General features: G+C 38.8%; 1 protein-coding gene and 1 long non-coding RNA gene across 2 annotated transcripts in view; one reads left to right on the top strand and one right to left on the bottom strand.

Moving 5' to 3' along the window:
• Positions 1-24238, top strand: part of trpm3 (transient receptor potential cation channel, subfamily M, member 3) — a 65658-nt gene that overhangs the window by 1937 nt on the left and 39483 nt on the right. The window contains exons 3-7 of the mRNA XM_039621152.1: positions 1038-1251; positions 2890-3014; positions 4447-4618; positions 18996-19170; positions 19524-19647. Of these exons, the coding sequence (XP_039477086.1) occupies positions 1038-1251; positions 2890-3014; positions 4447-4618; positions 18996-19170; positions 19524-19647 (810 nt within the window). The remainder of the gene's footprint in view (positions 1-1037; positions 1252-2889; positions 3015-4446; positions 4619-18995; positions 19171-19523; positions 19648-24238) is intronic.
• LOC120443142 lies at positions 1101-10863 on the bottom strand. Its single transcript, XR_005615177.1, has 3 exons — positions 10790-10863; positions 7437-7563; positions 1101-1233 (listed from the first exon to the last, which is right to left on the bottom strand). It is a non-coding gene; the product is annotated as an uncharacterized LOC120443142 (long non-coding RNA).

The following is a 24238-nucleotide window of genomic DNA, read 5'->3' as shown; positions in this document are numbered from 1 at the left end:
ATGATTAAACCCAAATTATGTCTGATTTTTTTTCCCCAGTGTTAAATTATTCATCCAGACACATGTCAGGTTGGCTTTCTGAGGGTGCATTAGAGGGATAAACAGATGCTCCATAATGCATGTGGTTCTTCAATCATAGCAAACATCTGCTCAATACGTCTTCTGACTTGAGAAATGAAATCCATACGCATAGACACATATGAAACACCAATGCTTTTTACGTTATCATACACATAAGGTGTTGTCACAGCTGTGAAATACTTAGTCCCCAAGACACCATATACCTGAATGTAATGCATAAAGTCGTGGTAAAAACAAAGTATACCGTATGTCAATTCTAAGGTTTTACATATCCTGACAAAATAAAATTATCTTGACTGTAGCTGGTTTTAAAATGAGCTAAATACAACCTCTGATGAACTATAATGTATTTATTTAACAACTAAGCCAAAAACCAAAATTATACTGCCATGTTGTTTTTATACAGAAGAGGCTTTCTCCTGGCAAACTGTCAAAATAAGTCATACTTGTTTCATCTTCTTCTTATTACTTGTCATGAACTTTATTATTTAACATGCTAAATGAAGCCTGTACAGTCTGAGATGTAGCTGTTTCAGTCTCTAGTATTGCACAATTATCTATATAAATATTGATTTATGCACAGCAATATATCTGCCAGTTAACCTAGGTTAGCTTATTTGGTGATTCTAAATTGGTCATAGGTGTGAATGTGAGTGCGAATGGTTGTCTGTCGCTCTGTGTTAGCCCTGTGACAGACTGGTGACCGGTTCAGGGTTTAACCTGCCCCCTGCCCTATGGTGGCTCGGACAGGCTCCAGCCCCATATGACCCTGAATGGGATAAGCAGAAGAGGATGAATAGATGGATGGAAATAATAACACAGTGCAATATGTCATGTTTTACTTTCCATCTGAGGTTGTATTTTACCTCATTTTAAGACACATAACCTTTTTTTTTCTTTTTCCCACATTTGTATGTATTCCTTTATTTCACTGACATGCTTCATGCTGTTTGCAGTACGTACGAGTATCTTATGACACCAAGCCTGACCTGCTGCTCCACCTGATGACCAAGGAGTGGCAGCTGGAACTGCCCAAGCTGCTCATCTCAGTCCACGGGGGCCTGCAGAACTTTGAATTGCAGCCCAAACTCAAGCAGGTCTTTGGCAAAGGGCTCATCAAGGCTGCCATGACAACAGGGGCCTGGATATTCACTGGAGGAGTCAACACAGGTAAACCACGGGTTTTGACTTATTAAGACAAACTTAAAATCTTTCATGTTTTCAAAACAAAATTCAGTTAAATAGCTGTTTGAGAGATTGCATACAGCTATTTAACTGAATTCTTCCTTTTTATAAAAATTAAGTGGGCACTTCTATTTGGGGTATGATGAGTGTGTTCAAGTCTTTATCGTAAGTTATCGGCTATTAAATAACCATTTGTCAAGTGTGTCTAGGCTCTAAAGCTGTTCAGCCCCTGGATCACTGTAAAATGGCTGTGAGCACACAATGAAAGCATGTCAAGTAGTCTAGACTGCTTTTTAATGACTTAAACCTGATGACAGGGTGGCTTGTTCAGATTAAGAGTTATTATTCTAGTATTAATTGCATGAGAGAAGGCCTGAAATTAAGGACGATCAAAATCTTATACTTGTCAAAAATTCTTACTTTTTGAACAAAGAAATAAAACGTTCTAGCTTAGTAATAGTCCATATGGACCCAAGAGAATAGAAAAAAAAATATACAGAGGTGCTAACCCCTGAAATTAATACAGAAATCTTTGCTGTTACAGTGTAGAGGAATCACAGTTACAGAGATGTCTGCTTTAAGGAAGCAGTCTTCTAAGGCTAAGGAAGTCTCCTAGTCTTGGTGCTGAGTTTTTTTTTTGTTTGTTTTTTGTTTTTATGATTTTGGCTTAGAGCAGAGTAAGTGAGGAGCTCAGAGGACTGGATGCTGAATGCTGAGGTTCGAAGGGTGAAAGTGTGAAAAAGTCCAGGAACAAAGTTTCAAAGCTGAAGAAATAAGACTGGGCAACAGTGTAAGTGGTGAAACAAGATTGGTTGGAATGAATACAGGAAACCAGAGTGTTAGCTGGCAGACTGGAAGCACATGAATTATTCATACATATGCTGTTGCCATGTATATAGAAAGAGGCCTCAGCGAGTAAACTGGAGGTCCACTAACGCTCTGAACAAGCGCACATTACACATTCATATAATACTTTTGTCTATGGGGGAAAATTTGTCTTATCTTATCAGCTTCACTTTGCCTTCAGTAAGGAAGTTAACTGTTATTTTTCCCTTGTATTGATTCCAGGGCACAAAAAGAGATGCTATTTAAGTATCTTAGATTGAATTTAGTGCACTTAAAATAAGATAAAAAAGGCAGCAGAATAATGTTTAAATAGGAGAGAGAACAGACAAAAAGAAATGATACAACGCTGGATGACGTAGACTGCGCGCACTTGAATACAGAAAGGAATAGAAAGTAAGATTTAGTGACAGAATGGGTGCAGGAGGAGAAAAGAGGAAGAGAGAGGCCTGAATAATGGATAGCTGGATTGGAGGGACAGTGTGTGGAGGTGGAGAAAAGAATGAATGTCAGCTGGAGAGATGGGATAAGATGGCCCCCAGGTCTGACTGCTGCACCCCTGAGGACAACTACTACAGGCCGAGAGCTACAACCTGGCTGTGTTTAAGTGTGTATGTGTGCGTTTGTGTTTGTGTGTGTTAACACTGGCTCCACACAGTTGTCTGCAGTGTATGTAATTATCTGACTGGCTGTGTATTGATTGTGACAAAACATCTTTTTCTCTATCCATCTCTTAAACGCACTGAATATTCACGCACACATGCCTATGTCCACACACAGGTGTGATTCGCCACGTGGGTGATGCACTGAAAGACCACGCCTCCAAGTCAAGGGGAAAGATATGCACCATTGGTATTGCTCCATGGGGCATCGTAGAAAATCAAGAGGACCTTGTTGGCAAAGATGTAAGTCTGTGAAGGTTGATAGATAGATAGATAGATAGATAGATAGATAGATAGATAGATAGATAGATAGATAGATAGATAGATAGATAGATAGATAGATAGATAGATAGATAGATAGATAGATAGATAGATGCTGAGGCTATAAAGTGCTATTGACAGCTTATTCACTGAGATGCTGAGTAAGGCAATAAACACTCCTTCACAGTGGGCTGGACAGCGGGAAACCAAATGAGGCCCATGCTGACTCAGTGAAATCTCTGGGAATCAGTGTTACGCTACTGTTAAAATTTCATCATCAAAATGTCCCGCTCTCTGTCCCTCTGAATAAGTCAGGCAGAACCAATTAATGTTGGTGACTGAAATGAGATGATTAAGTGCCGAGGTTCTTTTTTCATGCGTGATTGGTTTTAGCTGTCTATATACGACCAAATAAGTTTACCTCAAAGTGTCAGACAGTGTTGGGGTATAATATATATCTGAGAAACTTCGGAGAAACTCAAAGTGTAATTTCAGCACCAGTACAATGAAAGTTATGTTAATAATTACTGGATACATGGCAACTCCAAATCTAAAAAATGATTAGAGCTGCAGTGCAGATGGTCCCTGTCACAGCTGTCTGAGGGCAAAAGAGGGGGTATACTAACGAGGGGTCACCATCCACACAACCATAAGTGTGTCTTTGGGACAACACACCCCAGCTGACTAGGACCTTCTTGCTTTAGGCAACAGTTACAACCACTGAACTGTCACCATCAGTATACCATTGTGATGCTAATTTTTGCAATTACTAAAAAAACTATCTTCCATTAACTCGACAATATGCTCAGCATCCAGGTGCGTGAGTAATCTATTACTCTTGAAAGACTCACATGAGATGGGTTTTTTTGCCTGTCTCTATTCATCCTACTTGTGATTTGACTGCTAGCATTTTCTCTGTGATAGTCTCCCTCTGCTGTAACACTTCCTTCAGTTGCTCCCTCATTCGCAAGGGGTCACAACAGCGAATAGTTCCACATACTTGATTTGGCAGTTTTTCACGTCAGATGCCCTTCCTGACACAACCTTCCTAGGGATGTCTGTCTTAAACTGGGGATTTTTTTTGCGTCTACACCATGGAGCCATTATAGTCTCACACTGCTTGAGAAATGCTAATGTCTTTGAAAATCTATGGCCAGGCTTGTAGCATAGGATATCCATCAAGTCTCAAAGCACAACCCAAGCTCACCCCACAGGAAATCCTTATGGTTATTTTACTCATATTTCTTAAAGCTTTGGGCTGCAATGCTCTCTTGAGGCAGACATTCAACTTTAGATACAAAAGCAAAAGTAGTGAAAACCTCTTGAGAACAGGAGCAGGCTGTAATTTTATATTTGTATTCTAAGAAAGGTGCAGTGTTTGCATAGTTGTTAAATATTGGCTTCTTTTGGCCAGGTGGTGCGTCCATACCAGACCATGTCCAACCCGATGAGCAAGTTGACAGTTCTTAACAGTCTCCATTCCCACTTCATCCTGGCGGACAACGGCACCACGGGAAAGTATGGTGCTGAGGTCAAACTGCGACGCCAGCTAGAGAAACATATCTCCCTACAGAAGATCAACACACGTGAGTGAAATTTATCGCATCTTTCAGTCTGAGCCAAGCTGACCTATTTACCCGACATTAGTGTTGGTGTTTTTAAATATTGCAGCGAGTGATAACGGCATCATGAAACTGTAATCCTTGCTTTATCAGCGACACCCCTGTAGGTTAATTGGGTTCACTCTAGTTTGTAGACTAAAATTATCGTTACCTGCTTTATAGTGAGCACACGCTGTCAGAAGGTGTATTTTTAGCCAGGTGGATATAACTTCACAAGCCTTTGAAAGTGTCCCTCCCTTCAGGGATGGGTTATTTTTTTCTTTCAAAGCTTCTTGACAGCTCCGATGAACTCTTTCCTCAAATAAATCTGCTTGATAATCTGTGTTTTTTGGGGGTTTTTTTTGCTTTTTGGGTCCTACAGCTACCAAGCCAGCTGGCAAACACAGGCACAGTGGCAAGCGCCGAACTAAAACACATGTAGACATACAGTATACATCACTGTACACACATGTACATACAGTAATGTATCCTTATACTACCACTGAGGGAAGGAAAAAGCCTGATCAGACTGTTTTCTGTTGTTTACTTACCTTTCTTAATATAGTGCATGATACACATGTTAAGCTGCCAGCTTTACTGTACAGACAACAGTTTCTTTTTATATATTTTTTCAGATAAATCAAATTGCATTAACACAAAAATCCTAATTTCACTGTATCCTTTATTTTTGTGCAGCTCGAATTAGCTCAAATTAGTTGCACCAAAAGCATCCTGTGCTCATAAAGGGTAGCAAGTACAAATACTTGTTCACGTGCCCAAAAACATAAGCTTTGATTTTTTTTTCGGTGTATTTTTGAGTCGGCATATTTGCCTTTGTGCAGCGTGTTCATCCGGCACTGAGTCCTTGTCGCATTGCATTTCTCTGTTTTCAATTTTCACATTATACCTTAGCTAGAAACTGAATGGATTTACATGAATACAAAATGCATTTCTCTGTCTTTTTCTATCTCACCCTCCTCTTCTCGCGCTCTCTCATACACAGACACAAGCAAAGCACAATCGCACATAAACCTCTGTGATACCCTTTAAATATATTTCTCAATAGCCTCTTGCAGTATTGTTTTGATTGAGCCAGGACCAAACCTGAGTCAGATAAATGTTGTTTGCAGCCGGGATTTATTTGCTATTACCTTCTTTTGCTGTCAGGGTAAAACCATTTTGAAATAATTTCTTCTGGGTTCGGTTGACATGAATGCACGCACTTTTATACCAGTGCTTTTTGTAAAACTCAGGAAGTCGGTGCATTGCGACAGAGTCGAGTGCCGTGATTCAGATCTTCTCTTTGTCAGCACCAGTTTTATCCGCTGTCAGATGCATCATTGATGTTTGTTGATAGCGAGCTTGCAAGGAGATGTTAAATGTCATTTTCATTCTTAGAAGAAGTGTTAACACTAACACATCCCACCTAATCCTCTAACTTCAAGGATTTTAAAAATATTCCTGGTGTTAAAGGGACAAAGCGGTGTACGTTCATCATCCAGCCATGTGACCTATGGACTTCCCTTTGTCATCCTATGCCTGGATTAATACAAAAGGGGCTGGGAAGGCAAAGGGACGCCCAGTTGTCATGCAAGCATCTAATGTACCACCTCTGATTTAAATCCTTTCTGCAGCTGTTAGCTGTATTTCCAAGATGAGTACTAATATTTATTAGTTATTACAAGTTGTTAGTTATAGGTGACCAGTTACCTGCTGACTACCCATATCACAGGGCCATAACCCACAGACTATCTCTGCAAATAATCCGCACTGGCTGAGGTTGCACTGAAAGCCACCTTCAGCTTTAGCTGAAGTAAAACCTGCCACTCATCCTGGCGACTTGCCTGTTGAGGTGAAGTCCTCTATCAAAGGGAATCCACCACCTTAATCAAAATCACATGAAAACCTATACTTCTATAGTGACTTGGTACTTTTATCTTTGACTTTCAAAGTGAGCTCAGCTTATTAAGTCTTACACATACACACACACACACACACACACACACACACACACACACATATGCATATATACATATACATATATAAAAAGATAATAACTGTATAGTGCTGTGAATAGTATTTACCCCCTTCTTCATTTCTTAGTTCTTTGCAGTAAATTATTTCATTTACTGTGGGGAAAAAAGCTATCCAAACCAATCTGACCCAATTTGAAAAAGTAATTGCCCCTGGGCAAAAATGGCATCCCTGAGAGAGCTGCAAGGAGAAAACCCAAAATTCCTCCACAGTGATGTGAAAGGCTCATTGCCAGTTATCGCAAACACTTGATTGCAGTTCTTCCTGCCGATGGTGGTACAACCAGTTACCAGGTTTAGCCAGGTAGGTTTGGATTGCTTTCTCACTTAATAGAAGAAATCATCTTTTAAAAACTGTGTTTTGAATTTACTCTAATATTAATAGTATGTCTAATTTTTTCATTTGCTGATCCGAAATATTTAAATGTGCCAAATATGCAAAAAACCAAGAAAGGAGGCAAATACTTTTTTCATGGCACTGAAGCTTTTCTTATTGTCCAGTTTGGGAAATTCAGGAAGTCCAAGCAATTACCCTTTGGGTAATAGCAAGTTGTTTAATGTTTCAGAATTGCATAAAAAAACAATGATTAAAAAAAGAAATTAAGGAAAGTGAAAAATGAATAGTGAATATATTCAATCCTCTTAACATGAGAAAGTCCAGAAACAAATCCATTCAGTTATAGAGTGAAGAGTTATATTATACTGAATCGTGTTGTGTGTTTGTATGCATATGTGTGATATACTGGATCTTGATGTGTGTGGGCATTTACCTCTTTATTCACCAGTGTCAGGCTTGCGGACAAAGGCCAGTTCTGGATTTGATCACCTGTCCATAGTCACTGGATGACTACATCAATTTTCCTCACAGCAGGCACCCCTGTGGGATCCACGTGTGCCCTGAGGTGTTGTCAAGGAAAGAAAGATTAAAAAAAAAGTGAAGGGGAGAAAACAGCAGTTAGGTTTGAACGGCCATGCTTGTTGGTTTTAGACCACATGTAACCACCAGATCCCTCTTTTTTCCCCAACATAGTCCCAAACATTGCACACAACACAAGATGAAAGAAGTGTGGTGGATAGATATGCGTAATCTCCCCCTGTGGTATTTTTGTGATGTCTGGGCAATCCTGTAGCTAATCCTACTGTGCCTGTGTGTGAATATCCATGAAACAGCTATAACCATGTGACTGCCAGAAATGCTGTAGCAATCAAATTGGCTCCACAATATTATAACATTTTGTTTAAATTATGGGAATCAGTGCTTTACAACAAATCTATGGGTGTTTTTGTCTGATTACCCTCTTACAAAAAGGTTATATTCTAAAACAGGTCAATTCCTGTTGCCCTAAGAGCACATTTGAGTCAAAAACTGCAGGACCACTAGCACATGTCAAAAATCGTTGTGCAGGTGCTCCTCCTCTTCACAACCACTTTTGGTAACACAACTAGTATTTTTCCTCTGCTTAGTTTGTCCTCCATTTTTTGCTGAATATTTGATGTTGTAAAGGTTGGAATGCAGACAAAAATCTAAAAGGGGTATCTCTGGCTGTGTGTAAACAAAATAAATGTCCTAAGACACGAAATGTGGCTTCAAAGGCTGTAAATATGGTGGTTGAAGCCAGCACATTAAAACACCAGAGCATGAGTGTCAAACTCGTGTTATGTCATGGGTGATGTAGCCCAATTCGATCTCAAGCAGGCTAGGGCAGAAAAACCATTGTACTGTAAGGACACACAAGTACAATCAGAAAGCACTAGAGTCAATGCTGAGGACTGCTCTGTATCAATGGGCTTCTCATTAGTTAGCTAGCTAGATGAGGATGGAGCTCAGGCAACATAGGATATTTCCCATGTGAACAGAGGTAAAAATTACCCAGTGAACGTTGATGAATGAAAGTAAACAAATGTTGTTTTTGAAAAAAAAAAGAAAACTTTATATATATACTCTCTCAGTTGCTCTCACACTGGAGCATTTCTTTCTCCTGCTTTTCATTCCCAAGTGGACAATGTCAAACTGTAAGATGAGGAAATCAATAAAATGACTGGCACCATTCAACACTGTTGATTCGCCGCTGCACAGCTCTCTTGATGTGTCTGTGGCCTTGGCTGTAATGCTTTTTAATCACTGCCTCACAGACAGAAGAGCAGAACGAGTCCGAAAGGAGAGTGGGAAAATTAATACAGAGAAAAAGAATTGAGGGCAGTGAGAGAAGGAAGAAAATTAAATAAAGTGCAAAGGAGGTAAGAAACAGCCAAAGATGCAGGCAGTGAGGCAAGGTGTTATCTGTGTTTGCTTTGATGAAAAATTGGGATGTAAAAGGAGGAAAAACGTGGTGTGATAAAAAATCAAAACAGGCCTCATCCATTAATATAGAGAAAAATAAGAGAGCCCTTCATCTTATTTGCTGCATCCGTTACGTGACAATTTAAAACTGAATGCACACACCAGGAAAAACGTTATTAATTTGTGCAAGTTTAGATGCGGTCAGTGACAATGAACGACTGGCCTTGAACGTGCCCTCTTGCTTTTCACCTAAATTACTTGGTGTATTGAAATAGATGCATTCATGTAAATGCTGTGTTAACCTTCACCTTCCCTCCTATTACAGTGATTTAATTAATCACAGCACACGTAAAAGAAATAGTTGGGGTAATTGAATTCAGAAGCCATGAGGCTTTGTATTGCAGATTAGCGGTGACACTGTGACCTCCACCAGCAAATATTGAAGAAATTGTAGTTACACTGTGGCACATGGGAAGTCAATGAGTTTGTACTGTTCTGTGTTCACTGTAAATGCCTGGACAAACTCTTTCAGAATATGATCCTTTTTAATGCCAAGTGAGCGTATGGGCATCTAGAATATGAATTAGAAATTATACAGTTTACAGATTGTAATAGATCAAATAAAGCACTAATAGGAGATTAAATTATATGGAAATGTGCATAATTATAATGATCAAATACAAATGTTTAAATTTCATTTAAATGTTTAGAATTGAATTATTAATTCTCTTTCACAGCCTCTCTGGTCAGTGGTCAGTGAACTGGCACTGTGCGTGTGGATCAATAGATAATCTATTTTCAGGCAATATGAGTAAAAACTGACCAGAGACATTGTGGGGACAATTGAAGTCACTGCGGGTAAGGTGTGTTCATGCATGAATGCGTACACAAAACATGTCAAAATGATAAACTAGAACTGCCAGAGTGTCCAACCCTGTGGTGGAGAGATAACAGAGTCAGTAGTGGGTAGGATACAAGACTTGCTCCAGGTATGGTTCCAGGTTGAGGATGTGCTTGGATGACGACATGTTATGTGGTGTGGAAAGAATTTGACTGCACGATCAGTAGTGTGAAATGTAGTAAATGTCTTTTGGAACAGTAGGTGGGTTAAAAACAGTGGTGGGACAGTCAGAAAAGTCACAGTGGACGGTTTACGAACCAGACTAATTCAGACAAAAAGCAAATTTTATTTGTTTTTCATCTGCATCTTTTCCCATGTTACATTAAATATATGGATATTTGAATTTATTATAAAAACTATAAACATCCCATATCACTGGGCACAGTTTTTTTCTTGCAAAAAAAAAAAAAAAGTTGAGTAAAGGTTGGTGAAACAGAATCAATCAACTCTTTTTTATTTTTCTCAAAGAATAAATACGTTTTCTTAACGGCCGACTGAATTTGGCATACAGTGTGAAGTGGAATATATCCTGAACTGTTCAGCTAAAACAGTTATTTAAACCTAAACAGTCAATTTAGAGTACTTAATTAAAGCTACAGTAAGTCAGGTATTATTTTTTAGGTTATTTATCAGAAAAAAAATAATGTTGGACTCATAAAATGATTGGTTAAGCCACACTAGCTAATATTAGCTAGTAAGCTAATATTATTTTACATTTTCACTCTGATAAACAGTTTCATTACATGTTCACATCATATGAGAGTTTATTCACTAAGTGTCCGAGTCCAACAACGTTAGACCAACTTCAAAAAAAGTTTCACTAACATTGACTAACAGCTACAAAAGCAGCAGCTAACGGAGCAGAGGCTAACAGCAGCTAACAGCAGACAAAACAGCAGTGCATACCAGCAAAAAAGTTCAACATATCATCAACAACTCACCTCAGTATCATTGTCATCTGACAGAAGGGAGACTCACTGACTCATCTTATCATGCTTCTTTCACAAAGTTTTTTAGCCTCCTCCAAAGTAAAGAGACATGAAAAAGACAAACTGACAGCTGTGCTAAACAGCGGACTCACAGCCTAGACTCGCTACACAAAAACGGTAGCCAGAGTTGTCTCACAGTGGGCACAATAGTTTGGATTATGCACTTAAATTGGGACAGGTAAAAAAACAGATCATACTTGACTGCAATCTACTGGCTGTTGACATTTTACACACTGTAACTTTAAGCTACCCGGACAGAACCCACACATGCACAGGGCGAACATGCACACATGCGTGGCAGTGCTGTTAGTACTGTACTACCGCTGGTTAACACTTATTTTTCCAGTGAAATTTTTCCAGTGAAAAATCTCATTCACTTAATTTCACTCCATATTTTTCCCCTCGTTGTCCACAGAAGTGGGGCCCGCCTCACAGTTTGGGAACTGTTGCTTCAGTGAAACAGGGAGAACAACATCTAATTTCATTTGAGTCATTTCAGCTGTCATTCTCATAGGGTACAGACCCTGTAAGTGGCTATTTATAAAGAAAGCTTCCTGACATGCACACACTCAGAAGGGCGACACATACGTATTCATCTTGAAGAGACAGAAGCATTTACGCCATTTCAGCATCTGTCTTAAATGCCTGAGGTGATTTTATCCAGTTGAAATCAAGTTCCTCGGGGGCAAAATGCAAAATATTCTTCAGGAATATAATCAGCACTTAAAGAAATGAGACTTGAATTTTTAATGGACCGAGCCGTAGATGTTTAGATACAAATCAACACACAGATCAGTGCGAGTAAAATCTTTTCAACCCCAATTACCAGACATAAATGTGTTTTCTGGTCAGTGAAAACACATTTTTAACTGAGTGCTGGTGTAAAACTCACTCTGGCTCATTAATTCTAATATTTCTAATAAAAATAAGAAGATGGAACAGACAATGTGATTACATCTGAGCTGCTTCAAGAAGGTTAAAGGCTAAATATTTGAGATTTTGAGCGAAGCTTTGACCTTTTAGCAAACCATCTGACATTTTGTTCTATAGCTTGTCAAGTTAGGTTCTCATATCTGTTTTTGACGTTTAAGTGTGTCATTGTGTGTTGAAGGTATTTACTTATTTATTTATTTTTGGTTTCTTTTATTGGTGTAGGGTGGTGGTGTGAGGTGAGAAGACAAGGGCCCACATACTGTAGCACACCTCCTCCAGTCATGCTGATGCTAATTTGACACATACAAGGACAAACTCGCAAACGCCAACGCACACGCAGACACACACGCGCCGGATGAGTCATTGCTGGATCCTTAATTAGGACCATTTAAGCATGTTATGTGTATCTTGCTTACACGCTGCTCTTTACCTCGCTAATTCCTTCAGTTCCTCATTACTTCCTCGTCTTCCAGACTGGATATATATTTAGAAAATTACAGCGTTGGACCCCCCCCCCCTTTTTGGCTGCTTCTACTTTTTTCACACTCTTTCAGAGTAGCTTCGCTCTTGAAAAGTAAGGTGTGGGCAGTGGGTTAAAATTATATTTGATATATGAGAGACATGGGAGCCAAAGAGCGACTGGGGATTTGACACTTTGTTATCTGATATATTAGCCTGTGTGAAGTGTGCATGGATACAGTCAGTACTTTGAAACAGACAGTACAAAGGGGGAATACATGTACATGTATATCTATATTATATGATATATATAAATAAGATTTAATAACTTCACTGTTTAACTGTCGTCAACATCAAAGTCCAATTAAAAAAAACAAAAGCTTGTAATATTGTTGATATAAAATTTGCTTTATTTGGCACTCCCTTGCATTTTATTTATTTATTTTTTATTAAAAAGTCAGGCACAAGGACCAACATATTTTAGAAGAGACACACACACACAGCAATGCTACAGTTACAGAACTGAACAACAGAAGGCTGAAAAGACATGAGCCTCAGTTTCTGCTGCAACATCTGGGTGGCTGGGTCACAATTTGGCATACGCATTGTTAAGGCAGGGATCCATCAACAGTTCAGGCTGAGTATTCAGACACTGCAGATCTACTGGGATTTTCCCACACATCCATCCCTGGAGTTTAAAATATCCAGCTCCCTGGATATAGCAACAATAACCCAGATAACAATTTGTTACAATCAAGGTATGCATACAAGTCGAACCTTAAAGCAGTTGGCATACAGTAGCAGAAGACCACACAGTCAGCTAAGAACAGGAAACTGAGGTTACAGTTGATACAGGCTTACCAAAACTGAATAGAAGATTATAAAAACATTGCCTGGTGTGAATAGATAATAGATTTGATTGGTAGGGTCAGAATTTGCCATAAACAACACAAAAACAGGGATATACCCTGCTTTTGTTTGATTAGTGGTTCATACTCGTGGTGGTGTAATGATGTAGGGGATATTTTCTTGGCCCTTTCTTCACCCTTATCATTTAAACACCACATCTTACCTGGATATCGTTCCTTTATGAGGCTTTATGTGTACCCATCTTCAGATAGCTGCTTCCAGCAGGATAATGCAGCATGTCATAAAACTCAAATCATGTCGATCTGGTTTCGTGAACATGACAGCGAGTTCACTCTACTCAGATGGCATCCACAATCACCAGATCTCAATCCGATAGAGAACCTTTGGGATGTGGTGAAACGGGTCACGTCATGGATGTGCAGCTGACAAGTCTGCAGCATGTCAGTATGGACCAAAATGTCAGATGTGTGTCTCCTGCTCCTTGTCAAATCTATGTTCTGAAGGAAACAAACAGTAGTTTCTGCCAAGAACGTAGGTGGTTTTCCTTTTTAATGGAGAGTCCCACTTCAACTTTAAGATAGTTTACTGCATTTAAGGATTCAGGGAATTCCCATCATTTAAACATAGACACAAAAACCTAAGCCTAGACATAAGTCACTTTCTAGAATTCAGCAACAGTGCTACACGTTGCCAACACCTCCACATTTGTCTCCGTACCTGGATCGTACCTGCAGTACAAAAGGACTCCACAGTCTACGTTTGTCTCACCCTAGCAGCACCTGTCCTTCTCCTCCTCCTTCAATTCACCTCATCATAAACTCATCATCATATTCTGTTTGTGGCCTTGTCACATGTGTCACACGCCATGTCTTGTCTTTTTGTGGAGCTGAAATAAGTCCACACATGACTCTTCTTATGATCATCAACTGAGTGAGAGAGCACACATGATGCATTTATACAGCCGTATTTAACAATCAAAGGATTGCATTTAAAAAGTACAAACAATGTATCTCGGCAGAGCATTAGCATTTCTAAATTTAAGGATTCAACTTCAATCACATTAATATAGATGATATCCACAGACAGAGAAATGATATAGAAAAACAACAAGGTAATGTTTCACTGACATTACCTCTTACAGAACAGCCTCTCTGACAATATGCTTTAAAGCAGGGGTGGGGAACTCCAGGCCTCAAGGACCGGCGTCCTGCAGGTTTTAGATATCACTTCGGGTCAACACATCTGACTCAAATGACTAGTTCATTACCCGGCCTCTGGAGAACTTCATGACAGGTTGAGGAGGTAATTTAGCCATTTAAATCAGCTGTGTTGGCTCATGGGCACATCTAAAACCTGCAGGACACTGGCTCTTGAGGCCTGGAGTTCCCCCACCCCAGCTTTAAAGAATCTTCTCAGATGCCTGATTCATACCTCCCAATCCTGTGTATTAATGTGTCGAAAACCATTTCTTCTACGTAAGGTAACAGATCTTGCAGGGAACAAAATTACTCTGTAAGGTGTAGCAATGGGAGGTATAATAACAGGAATGGTGGCACCATGCCCGGATGGGTTGTAAGCTACTCTAGGACTGGAAGAAAAAGGTACACTCTGAATAGATGTGTTTTACAAACCAATTTTGTTTTTTTTCTAACAAAGTTTTTTTTCACAAGCTAATACATGGTTGTCAGACTGTTGACTTTTTATGCATTTATTCAAAGTCCATGTCAAACATTAAGTGGGGTTGCATACCTACAGTGTTTTGCAGAATCAAACGTTGTATCTAGGCTGCATCCACATGTACACAGGTATTTTTGGTAAATGTAGCTTTTTTTACGTGCTTTGGATTTTGGTCCACACATAAACAATGTTTTGGAACACTGCGAACAGGTTTTGAAAAATTGTTGCCAGGGTAAAGATTTTCAAAAAATCTGCGTTTCCATATTTATCACCACTTGTTGTTTTGACATGTTCTTGACAGAGCTTGAGCTCATTCTTTGCGTTTTCATTTGCGCAAATGTTTTTCAAAATAAATTTGGAAAAATCTGTGTTTTAAAAACCACTTAGAACACATGTAAAAATAGTGTGCATAATATGTTCAATTTTAATGCATTTTCTGCATAAACTCATGGACAAAAGACTGGATACGTGAAAATTTGAAATTACATTTTTAACTTCTTTTTTTTCTATTTTTCACAAGTTGTGTTCAAATTCACACAAAATGTGTGACACATGAACCAACACATTTTTTAACACATCCTTTCTAAGAGTGTAGTCTTAGAGGAAACACGTGGTGTTTTGTTCCATTTGATAACCTGGAGACTGTGTAGTAAGCAAAATTGTTTTTAATTAAACAATATCTGTGTGATTCTGGAAATATCATGGAAGGTCCCACCCAGAACTGACAAAGATGAGCTTAAGAGGAAGATGGATTTGGCCATCAGAGCCAATCAAAACCAAGCCGCTGAACAGAAAATGGGATTAAATCTCAGCAACTGTTCCAGGTACTTAAACGAGATTTCCTTCCTACTGACTCTATTTGAAATGTGCTGCTATGATATCAGTCATGGGTTACTGACAAGCACAGGATTGATGTCACTGAGAAAATGAGAGACACATGCTCATATGGTTGTCAATCATAAGGTAGGGTCACTCCAGAACGTGTCCTGCTTTATCATTCTTTTTTACTTTAACCAGGACCACAATTTACATAAAGCACATCATGCATCATCAAGCACATCACAATTTACCCTCTTCATTTTAACAATATGTGAAAAATCCAGTTTTCCACAACAATTTGTTTTGAGAGGACAAACCCTGTGATTAAAAGACTGTTAATTAAAAAAAAAAACATTCCCACAGCAATAAATACTCTAAAGTTTGATCCCATTTTAAAAGAAAGAAAGAAAGAAAGAAAGAAAGAAAGAAAGAAAGAAAGAAAGAAAGAAAGAAATACTGTAAATCAGAGGCCAAAAGTCATCCTAAAATGTTCCATCGACTTTAGGCTAGTTAGCCAAAAGAGAATTTGTGGTTTGTCTGTCTTTGTGACTCTATTTGTGTGAGTGTATGTGTGTGGTTGTGTGCACACAGGCAGAATTTCCTCCTACCAATTAGCCATGACACAGCTGTGCTTTTCCCTCCTCATCTGCTCCTTGGTGGGTTTCAGTTGAACAATAATGTACTTTAGATGGTGCAGCGTTGCCTCCAAAGCTCAGCAGTCATCAATATCAATGCAAGATCTGACACTTGTGTGCACACACACACACACACACACACACACACACACACACACACACACACACACACGCACACACAGATAACAACAGAAATTGGCATAAAAAAAATGGAAGAATCAAATGCAACAAGGAAGTCATTAGTCTGCTCCTCTCTCTGCTCTATTGATGTATGGTCATGAGATGTGTTGTGGCACAGTGACGTTGTACCTCTTTGAAGTAGGCAAGGACCCGAAAATATTCTCTTTATGTAACTGTCCCTGTTGTAAGGCCACACAAGGCTGTGTGAGGCAAAGCGTGATGGTGGGTCGACTTCCGACTATGCGCTTGCTCTTGTGTTTGCGAGAGTGTGTGCATGCCCCATGTGCGCATGCATTTGTATGTGCCTGTCTGCCTGCTTGTTTGAGAGACAGACCATGCTCTCTCCTCCGTGAATTATGTAGAGCAGGGTGAGGATGCTGGGCGGGCAGGATCAGGCAGTTACACAGCTTTTGAATTAGAAGAGTCTAAACAGCCGGCATAAAACACAACCGCATGGAGCTGAACGGGAGGGAAAGGATGAGACCGGAGTGGCAACTGAAAGAACTTAAGGAAGAGAGGATGTGAGACACAGAGGAGAGGAAGGGGGCTTGGAATGTGGATTGGACTTAGACCACTACAAGGGGAAAGAATATAAGGGAGTAAGAGAGAATGAGACTCTGGGGTTCATAGGGTTTTATAGTGGTTTAAGGGGGGGTGTTCTGTGGTCGACTATGAAATGGGGAGGAAACCATAAGCAGAGGAACAGACAAAAGTAGTAAATTCTTCTGAAACTTTTGCAATAACTTTGAAATTTACAAATGTAACTGCAGTTATATAGAAAACACACCTACAAATTATGAAATATTACCCTGAAAAGCCACGATTAAGAGACAAAGATCTCTGTTGTGAGAACAGGGATCACTGAAACACTTCCTCTGTTTCTTTCTCTCTCTCTCTCTCTCTCTCTCTCTCACACACACACACACACACACACACACACACACACACACACACACACACACACACACACACACACACACTTTGCCTGTCTCTCTCTCTCTCTCTGTGTGGCAAGGAACACAAAGCACTAAGTGGGATGGATATTTTTGGTTCTGCTGCTTTTTTGACAACTTCTCTCCCATGATTAGAAAGTGACATGAAAACAGTCATGTGGCATCACAAGTATTAAATTTAGAACAGTTTTTCCAATTATAGATCCAGGTTTGCACAAGTAGTGAAGCCTATTTATTTTTATTTTTCCTCTGTTCAACACCCATCTTCTTTCCCTCTTTACTTTTTTGTCCTTTTTGAGGGCCAGGCAGGGCATCAGAGGCAACCATTTCTACCTTTTCTCATCTTCTTCTTCCTCTTTTGTGTTCTTCTGCCAGAGTATCTGTATTGTAGAGAAGTTTAGAAAATTGATTTTTAGATAGTTCCCTGACTCCTTTCAATAAGTTTCAATCCTGCACCGCGAGTGCTCGAGTATCAGGTCAAACATGGAGGTGTGTTACTGCGCAGAGCTGAGACTGTGAAAAAGAGGAATTGTCGGGTGCTTTTCATCTAGCTAAACACGTGATCTTCACACCAAATCACATAAAAGCTATAATATGAATTTTTGTTTTTTAAAAGCTTCACAGCCAAGCTTACTAAGAAGCAAGGTTATATCCCAAAAAGACTTTTGTCTTCTGCCAGTGCCAAACTTGGTAGATCTAAGCTAATAGACTCCAAGTGGTTCTTTTAAATAGAGAGTCCTCTTCACACACTAAGGTTAATTATGGAGTTCCACAGGGTTCCGTGCTGGGACCAGTTCTGATTACATTATACATGTTTTCTCTTTCCTCTAGGTATTATCATTAGAAGGCATAGCATACATCTACACTGGTATTCAGATGATACCCAGCTTTATCTATCCATGAAGCCAGATAATACACACCGATTAGTTAAACTACAGGAATGGTTTAAAGACATAAAGACCCTATTTGAGGAAGCACAAAGAAATTGGAGCATGTGTTGGTATTAGCCTTAAAAATAGTTCTGGTACCTGGCAATACTACCAGAGGTTCCAGGGCTGAGTTTTCATTGATATATGAGTCTTGTTTTCCTTTAAGCTAGACTCAGTGCAGTCCTTCACACGCTTTGGTTTCTGTTTCTTCCACAGTCACATTAACATCACCCTAAAAATTATTTTTTCCTTTGTATTTTGTGAGATTTTGTTTTATTCAACTTCCATTGTGTTTTATGTGCTTTTGCAGCTTTTTTTCTATTTCTGGATGTTTTCTGAAGTTGCAGCGCTTTTGACCTCTCAGGGTCATCGTAGAGATTATCGTCAGAAAGCATATCACATGGTTATTAGATTTTGAAACTGTTGAAGAAGGAAACCAAACAGGAAGTGTGATCAGATATCAAACATTGTTTTCATGTGCGGACACAAAACTGAATATTTATACTGTTGCCCGAAGTTTTTTTTTTTCTTTAACGACTCATTTGACTACCAAATCAGTGCTTTAACTATAATTATACTGTACATATTTAGATGGAGTTTATAGCTAAGCTGAACTGCTTGGCTGCCTATGGCTGCTTGTAGCTATATTTCTGTTTTGTTCTTCTATGCTTTCACTCTTTGCGCTCCTGTTTCTCACGTGTAGGTATCGGTCAGGGTGTGCCAGTGGTGGCACTGATCGTAGAAGGGGGCCCTAATGTGATCTCTATAGTGCTGGAGTACCTCAGGGACACTCCTCCAGTTCCTGTGGTGGTGTGCGACGGCAGCGGCAGAGCTTCTGACATCTTGGCCTTCGGACATAAATACTCAGAGGAGGGAGGGTATGCACTCACATGTAGACATTTTACAGGAGTGGAACGGCAAGCATGAATAGCGTATGAAAAAATTGGATGCACTTTAGATGTCCAGGGATTGTTTTAGATCAAAATATCTTTCAATATTTATGTGAGTTTGTATGCAGAAACTTGGGGGAAAAATGAAACTTGCTGATGCATTACTTTAATAAAACACAAATGTGAGAATTCACATTTCAACAAGGACTCAAGAGATTTGGTAGCTAAGAGTTCCAGTCAGCCTTGGTTTAACCTTCTGATATAATTTGCCTGTTTTCCTGTCACTCTGGCCCTGTTCTTGATACTCTCTTTTCTTTTTCCACACCTTTCTGCCTCTGCAGCATAATTAATGAGTCTCTAAGAGACCAGTTGCTGGTGACCATTCAGAAGACTTTCACCTACAGCCGCTCACAGGCTCAACATCTGTTCATCATTCTCATGGAGTGCATGAAGAAGAAGGAACTGGTGAGTCACTCCTTCTCAAACACTCCTTATGCATTGTGGTAAACACATTGATGCAGAGCTGCAAATGCATATGTGCAGATGGAGGAAATGCAAGCTGATGAGCAAAATATACATGATACATTAAAGCACAGGCAACCTCACACAGAAACACACAACATTCAGACACACTATTAAACAACTTATAACATGGTTATCACTATTCACCTCTATGAAGATGCCCTAAAATGAACAAATATGGATTTGTCTAATGAAATGTTTACATCATGAAACTGAAGCACTTATTTCTCCATCTTTTATGTATGTAAAACATGTAATGTCAAGTAGATGTAAATGTATTCAGATGACGTTCGGGACCAAATGGCCTTCACCTTGAGAATCTGTGCCCCTTTTTAATGCACTCCATGAGAACAAATGTCTTGTTAAGGAATGCAGTCACACACATCCAGTCCCAGTCCCTTTGAGAGCAGTCACATGACGCAAAGGTCTTATTAATGCTGTTAAATACTGTCTGTGGAGTGGGAATGTCTATCTGTGTGTAGCTGTATATAATTATGTCTACATATCTACTAATGAAAAGTCATTTGCACTCCTCACTTCTTTAGCAAAAACAGAGAAAATTAGCATAACTTTCTGAAATGTGTTAACAGTGAACATTATTGAATGTTCCTGAAAAACCCAATCTAAATGTTCCTAATGAAAAGAAATGACACTACTGGGCAGCTTATTACATACACTGCTATACCCAAGGACTCTGGAGTGGTCTAACTCAACTGTGCATCCTGTTCCTGAGAACTTCATCTTAACTTTAAAAAGTCATGTTAAGCTGAAACGTACAAATAAGGCAGAATGTTTTGTTAATAAATTGCACTTTTGAAATGGCTGGATCATAAATGAGGAGGTTAGTAAGAGGAGCTGAGGTCACTAAAGCAAGGCAGCTAGTATAGTGTAGTGTTGTGTTAGTTCTAGTTTTATGTTTATGCTCTGTCTAATGTTTTCTGTTTTCTTTTTTTAGTTATGTCCAGTAAAAACATTTTTAAAAAATCTGACATTTCATTCCTCAACATTTATTTCTAAAGCTATTTAAATGTTACAGAAGATGGACAGGTGAGAGGTATTGTTCAGATTAAGTAATTTCATTTCAGTTTTATATTGAAATCAAATATTATACAGTATGGGGCAAAAGGCTTGAGCCACTGCTTATGTCTTTTTACTTTTCTAGGACAATGGGAAAACGGTGCAATGATTTATTGAAATATGTGCAAATTGTATGGTATACAATATAAAATTCTAATGAGATGGAAAATCAATATTTGGTATGAACACCTTTATTCTTTAACACAGTGTATAATATTATAAAATTGTATGTTATAGAGAGAAACCCATCAATTTCCTGTAAATAAGCACTTGGTGACACATGACAAGGCAAACATAAATATCCCTATTAACAGTAATTTTATGGTGAATCATTTTAAGCTAACCCTCTACCCATTCACATATATGCAATTGTGGCAAGGCTTGCAGTTTTGCAGGTTTGATAAGACATGCTGCGAGTAAAAGCGTTCCACAATGTTACACCCAATCTACATGCACTCCTGCACAACCTTACATTCACTTTACAGCATAACACTGCAATATATTCACTCTGATACAAAAACACCCAGCAGCAGTCATTTGCTACTTGGTTGCTTTTGCCCCACTTAGCTTTAAACATAGTTCACTAGATGTTTTGTAAGGAAGGGAGTGTTTGCCAGATCAGTGATTTTTGGGACTGCTGGCTGATAGTGCCATTTTGCCTTTAAATTTGTAATCAGTATCATGCACATACACACTTTTCTTTACTTTAGTTAAATGCTTGAGCTTGAATCCAACCTATATTTTGTGATTCAGTCAGTGTAATAATTACATTAAGTCAAAATCTATAGATATAGTACATGCACACACATAGTATACATGTAGCATTTTTGCAGGCAGCTCAGCTTTGGTCATGGCTGTGCAGCGTGTAAGTGGATTGATTACACCCTCAATGGGGTTCCAGTGGCTGACTGATGCTCAAATTAATAGATCCTCTGAACATAGTATACAAAAGCAGAACAATGACATGTGAATCATTCAGCAGGAGCAACTGTAAGGCCCAGATAATCCAACGCAGCCTCTCTCTGAACTCACAAAACTGTTATAAAAAGTGCTTCTTTGCAGTGTTGTCAGTCCACAAGCATGTTTAAGGTTTAAGGACAGTCATTGTGATCTCCACACTACTGGATGAGTTAAACATTATTTACATAGCAGCTGTCATTTCACCAGATGCTCAGGTTAGTCCAGATCAAAGCACTTCACAGGTTATTGACAAGCCAGTAATTAAAGCTCAAAACCAATCTAATAAAAGAAAGAAAGAAAATAAGAGCGCAAGAATAATTCATTTTATTTTCATTTAATTTCACAGAACTTTATTAATCCTGAAGGAAATTCATGCTCAGCTGCTCCCACACACAATAAAACAATCCCTCAATAAAAAAAAAATCATAAAGTGAATATAAAAATAACAGAAAATGTGAATTCAAGGATCTTAAGGTAAAAATAAAAAATATATAACCAGAAATAATTGCATTAAAAAAAATATAAATAAAATAAAATAAGTGAATCGAATGAGGTAAGTAATTTCTATAAACCACGCTAAAAAGCCAGCATAAAGAGGTACTTTTTGTTTTTTAAAGACTTCCAGCTGCTCTCAGGTCCTCTGGCACACTGGCTTGGGGCAAAAAAAAGGCTAAAAGCTGTCTCGCTGAAGGTTTTTCTTCTGCACTTTGGAACAACTGAAGGACTTGTGCCAGAGGACATTAAGAGTCATACTGCTTCAGACTAAGTATACGAGCCATAAATACTGAAGCAATTCCACGAATTTCTTTAAACCAAGTTAAAGAATTTAAAAATAATACAGAAACTGACGGCAACCAAAGTAAGGTCTTAAAGTGTTCTGTCTTTAAACACTTGACTGCAGAGTTTCTGAATCACCTGCAGTCAAGTTATAACAGCAGGTTTAGCAGAACATTCCAGTCCTGTTTGATATACACACATCCATAAGTTTCTCTGTGTCATATTTATGAGCTAATAAAAAGAAGATTAGGAAAGAGACCCTAAACAAGCTCTAAGTTATAGATTTTTGTTTCCTGCTTGTTGGCTTGGGGCAAGTCCAAGAGAATTCAATTTTTTTGACTTGTTTCACTCTCTGAACTTAAGAACCTATAAATAAAGTTTATTTTGGTTCACTTTTATCCAACTTGAGCTTTAATAAGTTTGGTGATATCTGGACAAAAATATATAAAACACAATATGAAATGCAACCAATTGGTCGTCATCAGATGCAGGGGGAATGAAGCTTCTGTGTAAACCTGTGTGTGTAACTGATGGCTTAATGGAAGAAAAAACTAAACAGAAAGACTTAATCATCTTTGGCTTGTAATCTTAACAGTGCAATTAAACATTTATTAAGCACATAAAAGTTTGATTAAAAAAAGTTGACTTTTGTATTCCCCAGCAATTTGTGCATCTCTCATAAAAGTGTAGTCTTTGTAGCCCATCTGCCATACAGAGTGTATCAAATGTGTTTTTTGGAAAGGAGAGAAATGGATATGGTTATCTCTCTGCTGTCTGTTACCTTTCTGTTTCTCTTACTGAGATGATTTTACCACCCTCCTAACTTGCCAAACTAATAGGCATCACATGAGCTTCCCCTCCACTCGCGCTCACAGCATGTCTCTGCAGAATGCATTTCAGGCTGCGTTTTTTAGCTGCTTTCTTCACGAGTATATGACAGAACAGATGCTTCCCTATTTCTGCTCAGCTGCCTATAAAGACATCATAATAGCTCACGTTTTACTTGCTGTAAACACTAACCTAAAGTGTATTTTTAGCTCTCCAGGCTTTTCTTCACCATGTGTTTTACAAATACAGTACAATTATTGTGTTGTGTGTTTTGAGCTCTGCCAAACACAACCGATCTGCAGCTCAGTAATATGCCTCCAGCTATACATCCAGCTTTTCCACTAAGCTGCTGCTTATGTGATGCTTTGTGTATAGAATGAAAACTCTTAACTTTACTGTATTCTTAATGATGAGTTTTGACACCTCAGTATATATCAATAAAAAGGTGTTTTGACAACCATTAGAAGGGTCCAGGTTTTTCCAAGAGTAGCTACATAAGAAGAAACCACCCTCACTAACTTCTGATGATGCACACCCAGGTATTTGTTTTGTAAGCACGCCTGAAATGTGATAGAAACCGTTCACTTTTCTAAGGAAATATTCGAAACTCAAATTTTCTTTTCTAGCCACATGCAAACTGCACAAAAGCCACTCATTTGATAAAGACAGAAAGATAGAAAGCTGTGGTACATCTCTCCTTAAACATCTGTCTGCATGTCAGCTCTGCAGAACCACAAACTGTTACAATTACTATTTACCCAGTGCACTAAGGATATAATGTGGTATTACGGTGATTATTCAGCACCCATAGAATTAGCAGTATCCAACACCCACGGGAGTAGTCAGATCACACAACTAGCTTGTCATCATATCCGAAGCAGTAGCGGGTTAA

Source organism: Oreochromis aureus, linkage group 12 (assembly GCF_013358895.1).
Source record: "Oreochromis aureus strain Israel breed Guangdong linkage group 12, ZZ_aureus, whole genome shotgun sequence".
Classification (NCBI taxonomy): domain Eukaryota; kingdom Metazoa; phylum Chordata; class Actinopteri; order Cichliformes; family Cichlidae; genus Oreochromis; species Oreochromis aureus.
This window is presented reverse-complemented; position numbering and strand designations above follow the sequence as displayed.